The sequence below is a fragment of the Oreochromis niloticus genome, linkage group LG20 (assembly GCF_001858045.2).
Source record: "Oreochromis niloticus isolate F11D_XX linkage group LG20, O_niloticus_UMD_NMBU, whole genome shotgun sequence".
Taxonomy (NCBI): domain Eukaryota; kingdom Metazoa; phylum Chordata; class Actinopteri; order Cichliformes; family Cichlidae; genus Oreochromis; species Oreochromis niloticus.
Window position 1 is genome coordinate 30,759,651 of NC_031984.2, and position 12,846 is coordinate 30,772,496.

At 39.0% G+C, this 12,846-nt stretch overlaps 1 protein-coding gene across 2 annotated transcripts; it reads right to left on the bottom strand.

Annotated features, from left to right (window-relative positions):
- Positions 1-289: 289 nt before the first annotated feature.
- si:ch211-207e14.4 (interleukin-17 receptor D) lies at positions 290-12,711 on the bottom strand. Of its 2 annotated transcripts, none has more exons than XM_005454064.3 (12): positions 12,484-12,711; positions 9,821-9,905; positions 7,391-7,549; positions 6,932-7,050; positions 5,690-5,813; positions 5,477-5,515; positions 5,242-5,387; positions 5,048-5,122; positions 2,212-2,278; positions 1,610-1,753; positions 1,289-1,461; positions 290-1,126 (listed from the first exon to the last, which is right to left on the bottom strand). In XM_005454064.3, exons 1-12 carry the CDS (start codon positions 12,595-12,597, stop codon positions 611-613), a joined length of 1,761 nt encoding a protein of 586 aa, XP_005454121.1. In that variant the 5' UTR covers positions 12,598-12,711; the 3' UTR covers positions 290-610. The 2 variants fall into 2 exon arrangements, with proteins under 2 accessions (XP_005454121.1, XP_005454120.1); XM_005454063.3 differs by having other exon boundaries at positions 1,610-1,756.
- Positions 12,712-12,846: the final 135 nt, after the last annotated feature.

A 12,846-nucleotide genomic window follows, 5' to 3' on the forward strand; every position in this document is an offset into this window, starting at 1 on the left:
GTGTGTGTATGAGGCCAATATTTAACCAAGACTGTTTTTGATCAAAGACAAGCTGAGGACTTACAGCACCAGCAAAATGTTAATTTTAAAAAAACAAGTCTCAATAAAATGGCATTATTTGAAACTTTTTTTAAATTTTATTAGAAGATGTAAATAGATTTTATTATTTTACACAAATATAATGTAATATACAAGACAATACATTTATTCATATGTTTAAATGACTTGAAGTTTTGATTTCCATTTTTACGTACAGATGTACACAAACACATGAAGCATGGCTGTAAAGTTGCTTGTTTACAATATTTAATATGCAACTTCAAAATAAACAGTCTTACAGAGTAAGCTTGATAATAAGATTAATAGCTGATGTACTCATGGAAGCTTCTTACACAATACTGCAAGAAAATTGATTGAAAATATTTATTTGAGAAAATGTCTTTTCGGCCAGGACACATAATACTGGGTGCATACAGTATGTTATACAAAGATAATGTTGAATATTAAGGTATTGCAGAGGTCATAGTGTGTGCTGAGGCACAGGTGTAGATCCACTCCTCACATTGAGAACTATCATTAACTGAGGGTGTGTAAGTCCCTTCTTCACTATCTAGTCCCCTTCCTCCAGAGAGTGCTGTCCTTTTCCCTCCAATGCCATTCCAGCCTCATAGATAGCCCACTGCAGAGCAGCTCCAGCCGGCACCTTGGCAAAGCCTTTCTCTGAGATGTGGTCTATCTTCAGGTAAGCCCCAGGCCTGTGCAGGGCCACTCCATGGAGGTGGGAGAAGAGCAGTGGTAAGTCACCTGTCAGCACGTAGTGAGAAATGAGCCTCAGTTCAGTGGGAATGACCGTCTCCTCTGAGTACTCGAAAATGGCTGCCATGTATTTGGACAGGTCCTGGCCCCGGGCTTTGGCTCGGCCCACCTCCGCACCAATAAGCTGGATGATTGCATCAGAGCTGTAGGCCTGATCTTCATCACCATCATCATCTTCTGGCTTGGGTCTTTGGTTAAAGCCCCTAGAGCACATCACCAAGACAAAGTCACTTTCCCGGATCTTCCGGCAGTGCCAGGCCATGCTGCCTTCCTCAGCCACGCTCAGAGAGTCCCAAAGATCCAGACACACCTTTGAAGAAAAAAAAGTGGGAAGACTCTTTTATATAAACCAAATCTCATCTCTTTCTCTTATTAAATGCATCTCATACTAACAAACACTTTGGCAAAATCTTGCCAAAACTGCCCTTACAAAATGTGCTGCAAGTTAAGAGATAAAACTGTAAAACTGTACCTGAGTGGCCATGTGCTGCTGTATGAAGACACCTAACTGCATGACAGCTTTGACATGAGCGGGGCCGTCATAGCTGCTGTAGCAAATCAGAAGACGAGGAGGGGTCAGCCTGTTTTTGCGCAGTGATACCAATTCTTCCTGATTCCCAGCTTCCTCGTGTTTGTCGATGATATCTGATGATTAAAAAAAACAAAACATTTTCATGCGCTGCTGGGGAAAGGAGCAGATGGATTAGAAGTACTTAATGAAAATGTATAAACGTAATAACTGGCAGTGATTCAAATACTGATTTTACATGACACGTCTGGGTTGTTTTTGCACCTGGTTGTATGTCAAATTTCTTCATCTGCAGCTTGGTCCTCCTCCTAATGACAATAGCCAGACAGCCTCCAAGTACGGCTACCGCGACCAGACTCAGAGGAAGAATAAAAGCCAAGGAGGGAGTGACGGAGCGTGGAGAGGGATCTTCTGATAACAGCAAAGTTTCAATTATTTCTTGAGATATTATCTCACTGCTTTTCAAAGTATTAGAATAGTTAAAATAAAAAGACTGATGGAATTGGCCACAAGTGTGTATTAGTAACAAATAGACAGTAAAATATGTATAACAAGTATAACTAACAAAGTGGCATTAATGTGTTTCCTATTTTGCACAGAAGTCGGCGTCATCTGTACAAGGGTGGAAATCTTGCGACGAAAGCAATTACTTTCACAGTTACCTAGTGAAAGCTGATAACTGCTTGCCATTGGGGAATACACATTTTACATGTCCAGTGATAGTTCTTGACAAATTTGTGCATGCATGCACGAAACCTGTATATGGTTCAGGAGATATAACTTTACAACTAAAAGTACAGAAAGCTTTGTACAAACTGTGATATAGTAATTGTGTGAATATGCAGCAACAAAACAGCCATCCTTACCTTTCTGAGTGTGCATGACATGAACATTGAACATTTTCCTAACTGCATCCACTTCATTAGCTGCAATCTGTGGAAAAAGTTAAAAAGGTGAAGCATGAAAGTACATATCATCAGTGCAGGTCTTTAAGTCCAGATTGAAAACCTATTTTTATTCCCTGGCTTTTAACTCTGTAGGAAACTGACACCTTCTTATTTATTTTATTGTATGTAATGATTTTATGCTATTTTTAATTTGGTAGTTGTTTTGATCTGTGTTGTTCAGCACTTTGGTCTGTCTGGTGTGTTCTTAAAGTGCTATACAAATAAACGATGATGATGATGATGATGATGATGATACATATCTGACTGAGCAAGTGAAGAGCAAGTGAACATTTTGTCCTCTAACTTACTGTGTTATGAGCAGGAAGATTAGGCAAGCCCAAGGATCTGAGTGAGTTTGACAAGGGCTAAATTGTGATGGCTAGATGACTGGGTCAGAGCATCTCCAAAACTGTAGCGGTGCGGTGGCGTTACTATTTTTCAACAAACAGACGGTCAAAGCTGTGTTCAGCTGATTGTTATGTAAATAGCTTGAAATGGTTATAAAAAAAGGGGGTAAAAGGTAAATGGCTGCAAATAACTTTGCTGTTTGTACAACTTGTGCATATGATTTTAAAATTGACAATTTATATTTGCATTTAAAGATTTTACAGGGTGGGCCATTTATATGGATACACCGTAATAACATGGGAGTGGTTGGTGATATTAAAGTCCTGTTTGTGGCACATTAGCATATGTGAGGGGGCAAACTCCTCAAGATGGGTGGTGACCATGGTGGCCATTTAGAAGTCGGCCATCTTGGATACAACTTTTGTTTTTTCAATAGGAAGACGGCCATGTGACACATCAAACTTATTGGTAATGTCACAAGAAAAACAATGGTGTGCTTGGTTTCAACCTAACTTTATTTTAACTTTATTTAACTTTATTTAAGTTGTATCCAAGATGGCCGACTTCTAAATGGCCACCATGGTCACCACCCATCTTGAGGAGTTTGCCCCCTCACATATGCTAATGTGCCACAAACAGGACTTTAATATCACCAACCATTCCCATTTTATTACGGTGTATCCATATAAATGGCCCACCCTGTATATCAATTGTGTTATTAAAGTATGTCCAAATGAAAACATAACTGTAAATTCAGATACGTGAGGTTGTGCTGAAAAGAATGATACCAAACAAGGCAAAGTAAATAGTTTTTAAAGGTGAAATGTAGACGTCAAATCAAAAGTAGTTAAAAATGGCCAATTATACCCTGGAGCCCAGAGGGTTAAACTTTTTTTTTTTAAGTAATGCAATAGTTACTTTTCAAGTAATAAATTACTTTTAGAATCTTGTAACTCAGTTACTAACTCAGTTACTTTTTTGAAGAGGTAACTAGTGACTATAATTAATTACTTTTTCAAAGTAACTTGCCCAACACTGGTTACAATGAAACTGGCTCACATGAGGGCCGCCCCAGGAAAGGAAGACCAAGAGTCATCTCTGCTGCTGAGGATAAATTCATCCGAGTCACCAGCCTCAGAGTTAGCAGCACCTCAGATTAGAGCCCAGATAAATGCTACACAGAGTTTCAGTAGCAGACACATCTCTACATCAGCTGTTCAGAGGAAACTGTGTGAATCAGGCCTTTATGGTCAAATTATGGCTATTGGACCAAGAAGGAGAGTGATGGAGTGCTGCACCAGATGGCCTGGCCTCCACAGTCACCTGACCTAAACCCAAGTGAGATGGTTTGGGGTGAGATGGACCGCAGAGTGAAGGCAAAAGTGCCAACAAGTGCATCTCCGGGAACTCCTTCAAGACTGTTGGAAAACCATTTCAGGTGACGACCTCATGAAGCTAATCAAGAGAGTGCCAAGAGTGTGCAAAGTAATAAAGGGTGGCTATTTTTTGAATCTAAAACATGTTTTGAGTTACTTCACACTTTTTTGTTTACTAAATGATTCCATATGTGTTCATTGATAGTTTTGATGCCTTCAGTGAGAATCTACAATGTAAATAGTCATGAAAATAAAGAAAAACCATTAAATGAGAAGGTGTGTCCAAACTTTTGACTGGTAGTGTACCTAAGAATTATTGCAGAACATGTATATGCCTTCATAGAAACGGTGTTCCCTAATAGCTGTAGGGCTCTTTCAGCAGGATAATGCACCCTGCCACAAAGCAAAAATGCTTCAGGAATGGTTTAAGGAGCACAACAACAAGTTTGAGGTGTTGAACTGGCCTCTAAATACTCTAATCCAATCAAGCCATGCATGTGCTGGTTAAACAAGCCAGATACCAAAGCACACATTCAGGGGTGTAATAAAGTCCATGCTTCGATGGGTCAGGGCTGTTTTGGTAGCAAAAGGAGACGAACACAATATTAGGCAGGTAGTCACAATGATATGTGTGATCTTTGTATATGCATTTCACTACCACCTATTTGCTAACTTTGATTATGTGTTTGTGCTGTTGTATCAGACAAAGTTAGCTGTTTCTGGGAAAGAGAGCAATGAAAGTGCACAAAAACAGGAAAGCTGCAGTCCAAAAAATTAAAACAATTAGTTAAAAGACAGTAAAAGAATGTGAAAAGACCTACAATGTCATCACCTCGAGCAATATAACTGATGAGCAAACTATTTTATGATGAAATTCACATATGTGGTAAAAAGATTTGGGAAAAAAGCTAGTTATTAAACACAAAGTCCATCAAGTATTCAAGTTCATTCATCAACCATGCCTTTTCCTGGAAAACAGTTATACTTATGTCCACATATACTATCAACAGTGTTAGTTATAATTCTTTTACCTCACAGGTGTAATTGGTTCCTTCTTGAAGGTCGCTCAGCTGATAGCTATGGTGAGTTTTATTTGTAGTCAGATCCTAAAATGATGAAATTAATGCTTGTTATATTTATAAAGAGAACCTAAATGATCAGAAATATCTAAAAATAAATAAAAGGCACTGGATGAAACAAAGGTGCAGCACAGGAAACTACTTACAGGTATTATGTCGGTGTATTTTTTCCTGCCATTTGCGCAACACAGCGAGAAGTAGCTTCTTATTCCCAGATTTGGGGGAGCCAAGTTAAAGGTCACAGTGATGGCACTGCCTTCCTGCTGAACCTCAATATGTTCAGGGTACCAGTCTGTAACCAGACCGTAACATAATGTCACGTATAAAGCAGATCTTTGGAGAAATACTGTTACAGACTGGACTGGACTAAAGTTTTCTCACCATTTTTACACTGCTCAAAGCCATTCTTCTCTGCACATGCTGCAAAAACATGAACCACATGTTACTCTAAATATTGATTTAATGCAGTGTTTACAGAATAGCAGAGCTGCTTGGTGGCAAAATATGTAAATTTATGATAATGCAATTCACTGAAGTTGGACCAAAAATAAAAAGGCAGATTTAAATAATAAAGGTCACCAAACAGCATCTTACATCGTGTAGAGAAGATCTCACTGCGGTAGAACCTCTCCCACTTCTCAGGCACTGGCAGAGCCATGACAGTAACAGCATACTGGGATCCAAGGGAGAGGCCGGGAAACGGGTCTGACTTGTACACCTGCAGAATAGCATGGGCACATTATACACTTCAACTAAGGTTTGGGACAGTGAACTGTGATCACAGATTTTCAGCCTTGTCCCTTACTTACTGAGATTTTTTCAGATTCTCGGAATCTTTAGATGAGGTTGAATACTGTAGATGAGATATTTAATCTTCTCAATTTTAAATTGAAACTATTCTGAAAAAGGAATTTGTAGATGCTGTTTTTTTCCAGATCAGTGAACTTCTGCTCATCTTTACTTCTGAGACACTCTGCCTCTCTAAGAACCTCTTTTTATACCCAATAATATTACTGACCTGTTGCCAGTTAACCTAATGTTCCTCCAGCTGTTTACTCAGTTCAGATTTTTTATGTTTTTCCTTGTGAATAACTCTTGTGAGTTTGCAAATCATTGCATTCTGTTTTTATTTACATTTTAGGCAATATCGCAGGGGGGAACTTTTGTAGTGTGAAAGAGCGATTCTTCGTCAAGAAGAAGAAGTCAGTTATTACAAGATTATAACAAAGCTAGTTACATGTTGTTGTTACTGTCAGTAGTGTTGCTGCTTTTTCATTTTTTGAGACTTACCAGTTACAAAATTTGAATGGATCTGTTCATTGTTGTGTCCATGTGGTTTGAATACATGTAAATAATTTCATATATAATGCTACAGAAAGAAGTCCACTGGGGACGAGCTTAGTCAATAGTCAATAGTCTTCTATATCCTGCCTCATATTTACAGCATTTGGATGATCTTTAGGATAAAATGTCAAGCTGTTTCCTCCAAGGACATGTTGTCAGTTTTAGGTTTGATCGTAATCTCATCCAGAATACAACATTATTTTATTTTATTCTGTATTCAGTGTTTTGCAGTTTTCACCCCAAAACTGAAAGATGCTGTTTAAGCTCTGGTTCAAGGGAATGTAACTGAGAAAAATTTAGAAACCACTTGTAACTCAAAACATTTGTAAATGGAAATATATCCACATGAAACCAGTTCTTGTGTTCTTTATTTGTAATCAAAACTAGCTGTAACTTAAAACCTCATAAGTTTCACATTTTCTTTGTGTGGTCTAACACAATACAAGAAAAAAGAACACAGCCAAAGGCCAAAGCCAGTGGGGCCCTTCCTACCCGTTGAGCATGTGAAGCTGGGAGGGATAAGTTACGGTGGAAGAGAAAGAGCTGACAGGCAACGCTAGTCCCTCCCAGAGCCTGGAGGGACACCTGAAAGCCACGAAGGAAGGCGATCCCTGCAGCAAACACAAAAGAAACAAAGTCTGTGTCACAGAATTGGCAACAACCCTTCATCAAACTTGTACACTGTACAAAGGTGTGTATAAGTTGTATGTGTGAGAGTTTGTTCTTTCTCTTGTTTTTAAACAGGCTCCTACGTTGTCATGCGTCAGTGCTTCAGTCACATAATACAATAAGAAAAATCATTTTGGAGACATCTCGCATATGTCTCATAATTTAAGTCAGATATCGTAGATATCCCACCACCAAGTGAAAATTTACTATTTACACTTAGAAACTTACGATACGACATGATAAATGATAAGTATATATTCTTAATAAGCAAACAAATTTTACCATAGTAACTGGGTTTCCAGGAGACAATGATGGTGTCAGATTGGGAGTTTGAGTCATTTAAAAACTCAACTTTCACATCGTTTGGTGCTTGGACGTAGTGTTGACAGATTTTAGGGTCTTCATCTCCCAGCAGCTCAAAACATGGCCATGGAATACAACCTGATGAGGAATAATGAGGAAAATACTTCAATAATGGCTCTGAGAGGCTGCATTTGCTAATCCCAACATGCTAACACATTTAAATTAATATGGTTGGAATGCTAGGATGGTAATACTTCCACCACAAATAGTTACATTTGGGGCCGATGGGAATGTTATTGTAAACAATGGTCATAAAGCTGACAATGGTAATGAAAGGAAAAGACAGATAACACAATTCTCTGACCAATCCTCAGTTTTTCAAATGTAATCTAGCTGGACCGACCCAATCCAAATCTGATTACAATGAGTAATCAATTAAGAACGTCAAAGCTGATCACAGTACATAACAGTTAAATCATTGCAATCTTAAATCTGTAGACATGCTCTTAATGATTTCTGCCATCAGCGTGTTGCTGCTGTACAAAGAGCAACGTTCATGTTTTGAAACCTGCTTTGTTTACATGCATGTACGCTCTCTCCTTCACAGTGGGACTAATCTAAACAAGACTGGGTGTTATGTTGTTAAGTTCACCATGCATTGCATTTGTTTTACATGTCACATTCAACATACATCACTCCTACATAACTTAAAGGTCACCAAAATTTGTAACCACAACAAAGTATCGTTCGACAAGACACTATATTTGGAATGAAGAAAATGGAAAAATCCCTGACAAAAACAGTCTAAAAGGTGGGTTTTTGCTAGTATAATTAATCAGGTGTCTTTCATTTCATGTGAATTTTGGAACCCCCCTGAATCACAGTTAATCCCAGTAATTTGATGAGCCTGATTTGATCATCCTCAGAAGTCTGTACCTTAATCAGACTGATTACATTCATTCTTGTTTGAACTACTGGAACAAAAGTGAGCTGTATTACATGATCCATGGAAGGAAAAAAAATGTATTACTAAAGCCAGACAATTTTCATCTTTTGAACGACCGGGCCGTGGGGAGCATGACTGTCTAAAGCAGATTTAATATTAGTCATGGTGTTAGCATCAATTAGACAAGCACTAGCTGTAGTAATCCTGATAAATGTACTGCAGTTTTAATACTTCTAGACATTATTTGATGTGTGCATGTGTACATGTGCAAATTCTACACAATGCCTGTTTATGAGATGAGTGCGATACAACTATGTTGTCTTTATTTTTATTATCTTTTTTACCTTTTTTGTGGATTCAGCTAAATAAAAGAGAACAAATTGTTGTTTTTGTGTCAAGCCAGTTTAAAAACAAAAAAGATATATTTTAGCACTGCTTCTTTGCCAAATTCTCAGTTGCATGTAGCCACAACAGTCACTTATCCATTGATTTAGGTGTCTTTTTTATGCTAGAATGATTCATAGGTCAGTGTTAACTGACTAAGCAAACAAAAAAGCATTCCTCGGGACTGGAGGGAGTGTAAAAGCAGCCAAAAGAAAAACTTTGAAAAACCTCCTGAAAGAAACTATTACTCAAAGAACTTTTAAAAGCTAAAAGACAGATTAATCCTCTGGGGACCATGAATAACCAAATTACATGGAGCGTTGCTGACAGCTAACCAAAGTTTTGTGTTGACATCGAGCTAGTTGGACCAACAGCTGCCAGTCATTACGTTATAAAAAAAAATATTGGCAGCGTCCAGTTGTAGCGCCTCAGCCTCCAAGTAGATGCACCTCAAAATACTGGATTGCCTTATTCTCAAGTTATCGCATTCAGAAGGCTTGACCTCTAACCTGCTGGTCTGAAGCATTCAGCTATGTGCTAGTGCAGTGCCAAGGAGGAACTGGTGCTGAAACAGTGATGATCCTAGTGGAACAACCATTGATCTGAGAAGGGTTATGAGGTAATTTACCCTAAAATTTGAAGTCTGTCATTCTACAGAGAGAAAGATTATTCACAAATGGAAAACACTGAATACAATGTTGAAAGGAGTGGACATCTCTGCCAATTCTGCAACAGTTAAATGTTGAAATTAATCACAGTACAATTAGAAAAAGATTGAGCATGGAAAGTGGAAGGGTCGGAGGTTTGCCAGGAAAGAGAGAAAAAAAAAGTGATAGAACAAATGTATTGTTTTTCACCAAGGCAAGCATTCATGTTAATTCCTCATTTTATTTTTTTTCTGTGCTTCCTCTTTAGGCTTGCAGCAAAGTGCAGGTTGAAGCAGATGTTGCGCAGAGATAATAACTACAAGGTGAACCACATTCTTACCACTGTGGAAATAGGTGTGAACCAAGTTCATTCAAACCTCACACTCACATAGAGCTCAGATATTCGCAGTATGATGTTTGAACCTGACTTACTTCCAAACCTTTCAATGGAGTTAAAGCCCAGAGCCTTTCTGACATCACTCCTGGTTATTCTGCAGTATTCACATGCTGGACTGCCCTGCATAGGAGAAAATAAAGAGATCAGACTGCACACACTCATCTATATTTCTTTCATAGTTGTGTGCACACAAGGTTCAATTTGAGCTTCCCTTTAACTTTATAATGTATCTGTCCAACACTATGAAAGCCTTCCATGAGAGACAGTCAGAAAACATTCACCTATGCACTCTTCCAAAGTGTGTCTTTATCATGTCTTTCTCCCCTCACCCCCAACCGGTCGCAGCTGATGGCCGCCCTTCCTGTTTAAAGGAAGGTTTTCCTTCCCACTGTCGCCAAAGCGGTTGCTCATAGGGAGTCATCTGATTGTTGGGGTTTTCTGTGTTTTCTCTTTATTATTTTGGGGTCTTTACCTTACAATATAAAGCACCTTGAGGCAAGTGTGTTGTGATTTTGCTTTTGCTTGTGAGTTTGCCTCCCATAAGAAAAAGTAGTGCACCACTTCAGTTCAGTTCAGTTCAGTTCAAGTAACAATCATCAGAGGTGCTTTGATTTCCAAACATCTGCACATACTTACCTATCACAGTTTAAACAGTGGATCAGCACTGACAACCCTTCATGGTGAGTTTGGAGAACCTTGTTGATATAATACAAACAATATTGTTCTGTTTTTATAAGGTGCTCCATGTAAAATCTGATTCCCATCTGTACAGTATGTGCTGTGGCTTGTTCTTGTGTTTAAACAGTGGATGTTTCTCATCAAAACATACTGTGTAGTGAAGGCACTGATCCAGGTTGACTCACTGTGCTCTGCTATTGAGTGAACATTATCAATGGAGAGCAGGACAGTGCATTTACCCAAGCATCGCTTTTACGGGGTGTTTGTGTAATTATAGATAATGCTGCTTCACACTCAAAGCACGCTAAATTATAGAAAGACATATTTTACTTGTTGGAACAGTGAAAGTGTGACTGGGTCACTGAATGTGTTATAGTTCCTCTGTAATAAAACAGCTGTTTACTCCACCTTCTGTGAAAATGAAAATCTGGTGTGCCCCTAGACAGACATGGCACTGGTTGTTGGTGTTTCTGTCATTAAGAAAATTGTTTGATCACTTTCTTACACTGCTGACTTGCTCTACAGGTTTTAGAGATCATGACTAATAGGATGAGAAAAGACAAACCGTGTGTGCGAAGGTTAGGTAGAAAGTCTGCGTAGCCTAAACCCTCGTTTTCTGGAGCAAACCAGCTGAGCAAACATGGAGAAACTCTTAATCCATGTGAAAAGCCCGCACAAATTAAGAGTTTTGGAGAAAGGTCAAAGTCTACTTTCTACAATATGACTGAGTGCCCCACTTTTCTTTAATCGAAATAAAATTTAAAGGAATACGTGAGCATGGCCCTTTGGTTTAACCACCTCACTGTGGTATGGTAACCCAGGGGTAATATCTTTTCAAGTAAAAACGCTGCATTACTGACAGCAAATCAGACATCTGGCTCAGATAAAATCAACATTTTGGATAATCGCTCACGACTGGATCCATTTTAATGAGTTGCATCATAAATCTCTGTGGCCCAAGCCCCAGTGAAAAGTCACCAAATTATGCTCTCCTCCTTTGCTTTTTAAACTTTCTCACATTTAAAATCTCTCCATATGCGGGTGATGAATTTGTCTTTGTGTCGGGAAATCATTACAACTCCCCCCTCCCCTCTTCTTCTTGTGACACCTAAAACTAAAGGTAACTGCTGCAGATTTCCTTCACTGATAATAACAATCATAGGTTCATTATGTGAATACACACCACACAGTCATCACGGTATAATTGGTTTACTGCCAGTATATGTAACTCCAGCCAGATTAAACTAATGCAGTGAAAACATTCTGGCATCCACTGAGAGAGCGGACAGATTGAAACTGTTGGAGCTTGTAGTGTGAGACGATAGCACGAGAAATTCCACTCAAGCCCCCCCTCCCCTGCAAAAAAAACCATTTCTAACTTGATTTATGTTCAAGGAGAATAGAGGCTTACACACACACACACACACACACACACACACACACACACACACACACACACACACACACACACACACACACACATATTAAAGGAAGCTCAGATTTGTTTTTTAAATGATATAAAATATAGGAAATCTTGTACACATGTCAAACTTTCCACTACAGAGAACAACACACACACTGAAAGGGCGGGAAATAAAATGTGACTCCTGGGATTTTAAACCATGCAGCAGTTTGACTGCTTAAAATGAATTTTTTTCCCCACCAAATTTGGATCTTATATTTGAAGAATTGAGGATATAGTTTTCTGTGTAACTCATCACTTACGCAGCAGGAACTCATTCCATCTGCAGGTTATTTGCTATCCTGCGACCACTTAAGGAAGACCTAAACTTTTCTTAAAACCAGGACCAACTGAATAATTCTCTTAAAAAAAATGTGTTATGTGAATTATTTTTAGTCATTTTTTTTTCTTACTTTTCAAACAAAGGGTGACAGAACATCTGTCACAAAACAAAAAATAAAACATGATGCTGCATATTGTACGAAATATATTATACAAAGTTGATGAATTAAGGTGAGTTAACAGTTGACCATGAAGGAGATAAAACCTCCAGCTTACCTGCTGGATACAGTCCAGACTGCAGCTCTGAGGGGTGACAGGAGCAGCTGTGGCCTCAGCCTGACAGCAGAGCAGTTCACAAAGCATCAAAAACAGGTACAAAAGCCCCCACATGCTGCTAGGGCCAGGACCTCATCATCCTACGGGGAGCACTGGACCTCAAACTCTCACCGACACTCTGGCAGCTGAAGCACCTCGAAGTTATGCTCGAGAGTTAAGTGACAGCAACCTTGGAGAAGGAAGAAAGACGTGGAGGGGAGTGGTATCTTCAGGCTACACGGGGGAGGTGTGGCCTGCAAGCTCCCTGTACATGTTGGAACAGCTCTGCTGCCACAATAAGTTAATAGAGTGCAGAAAAAAAAC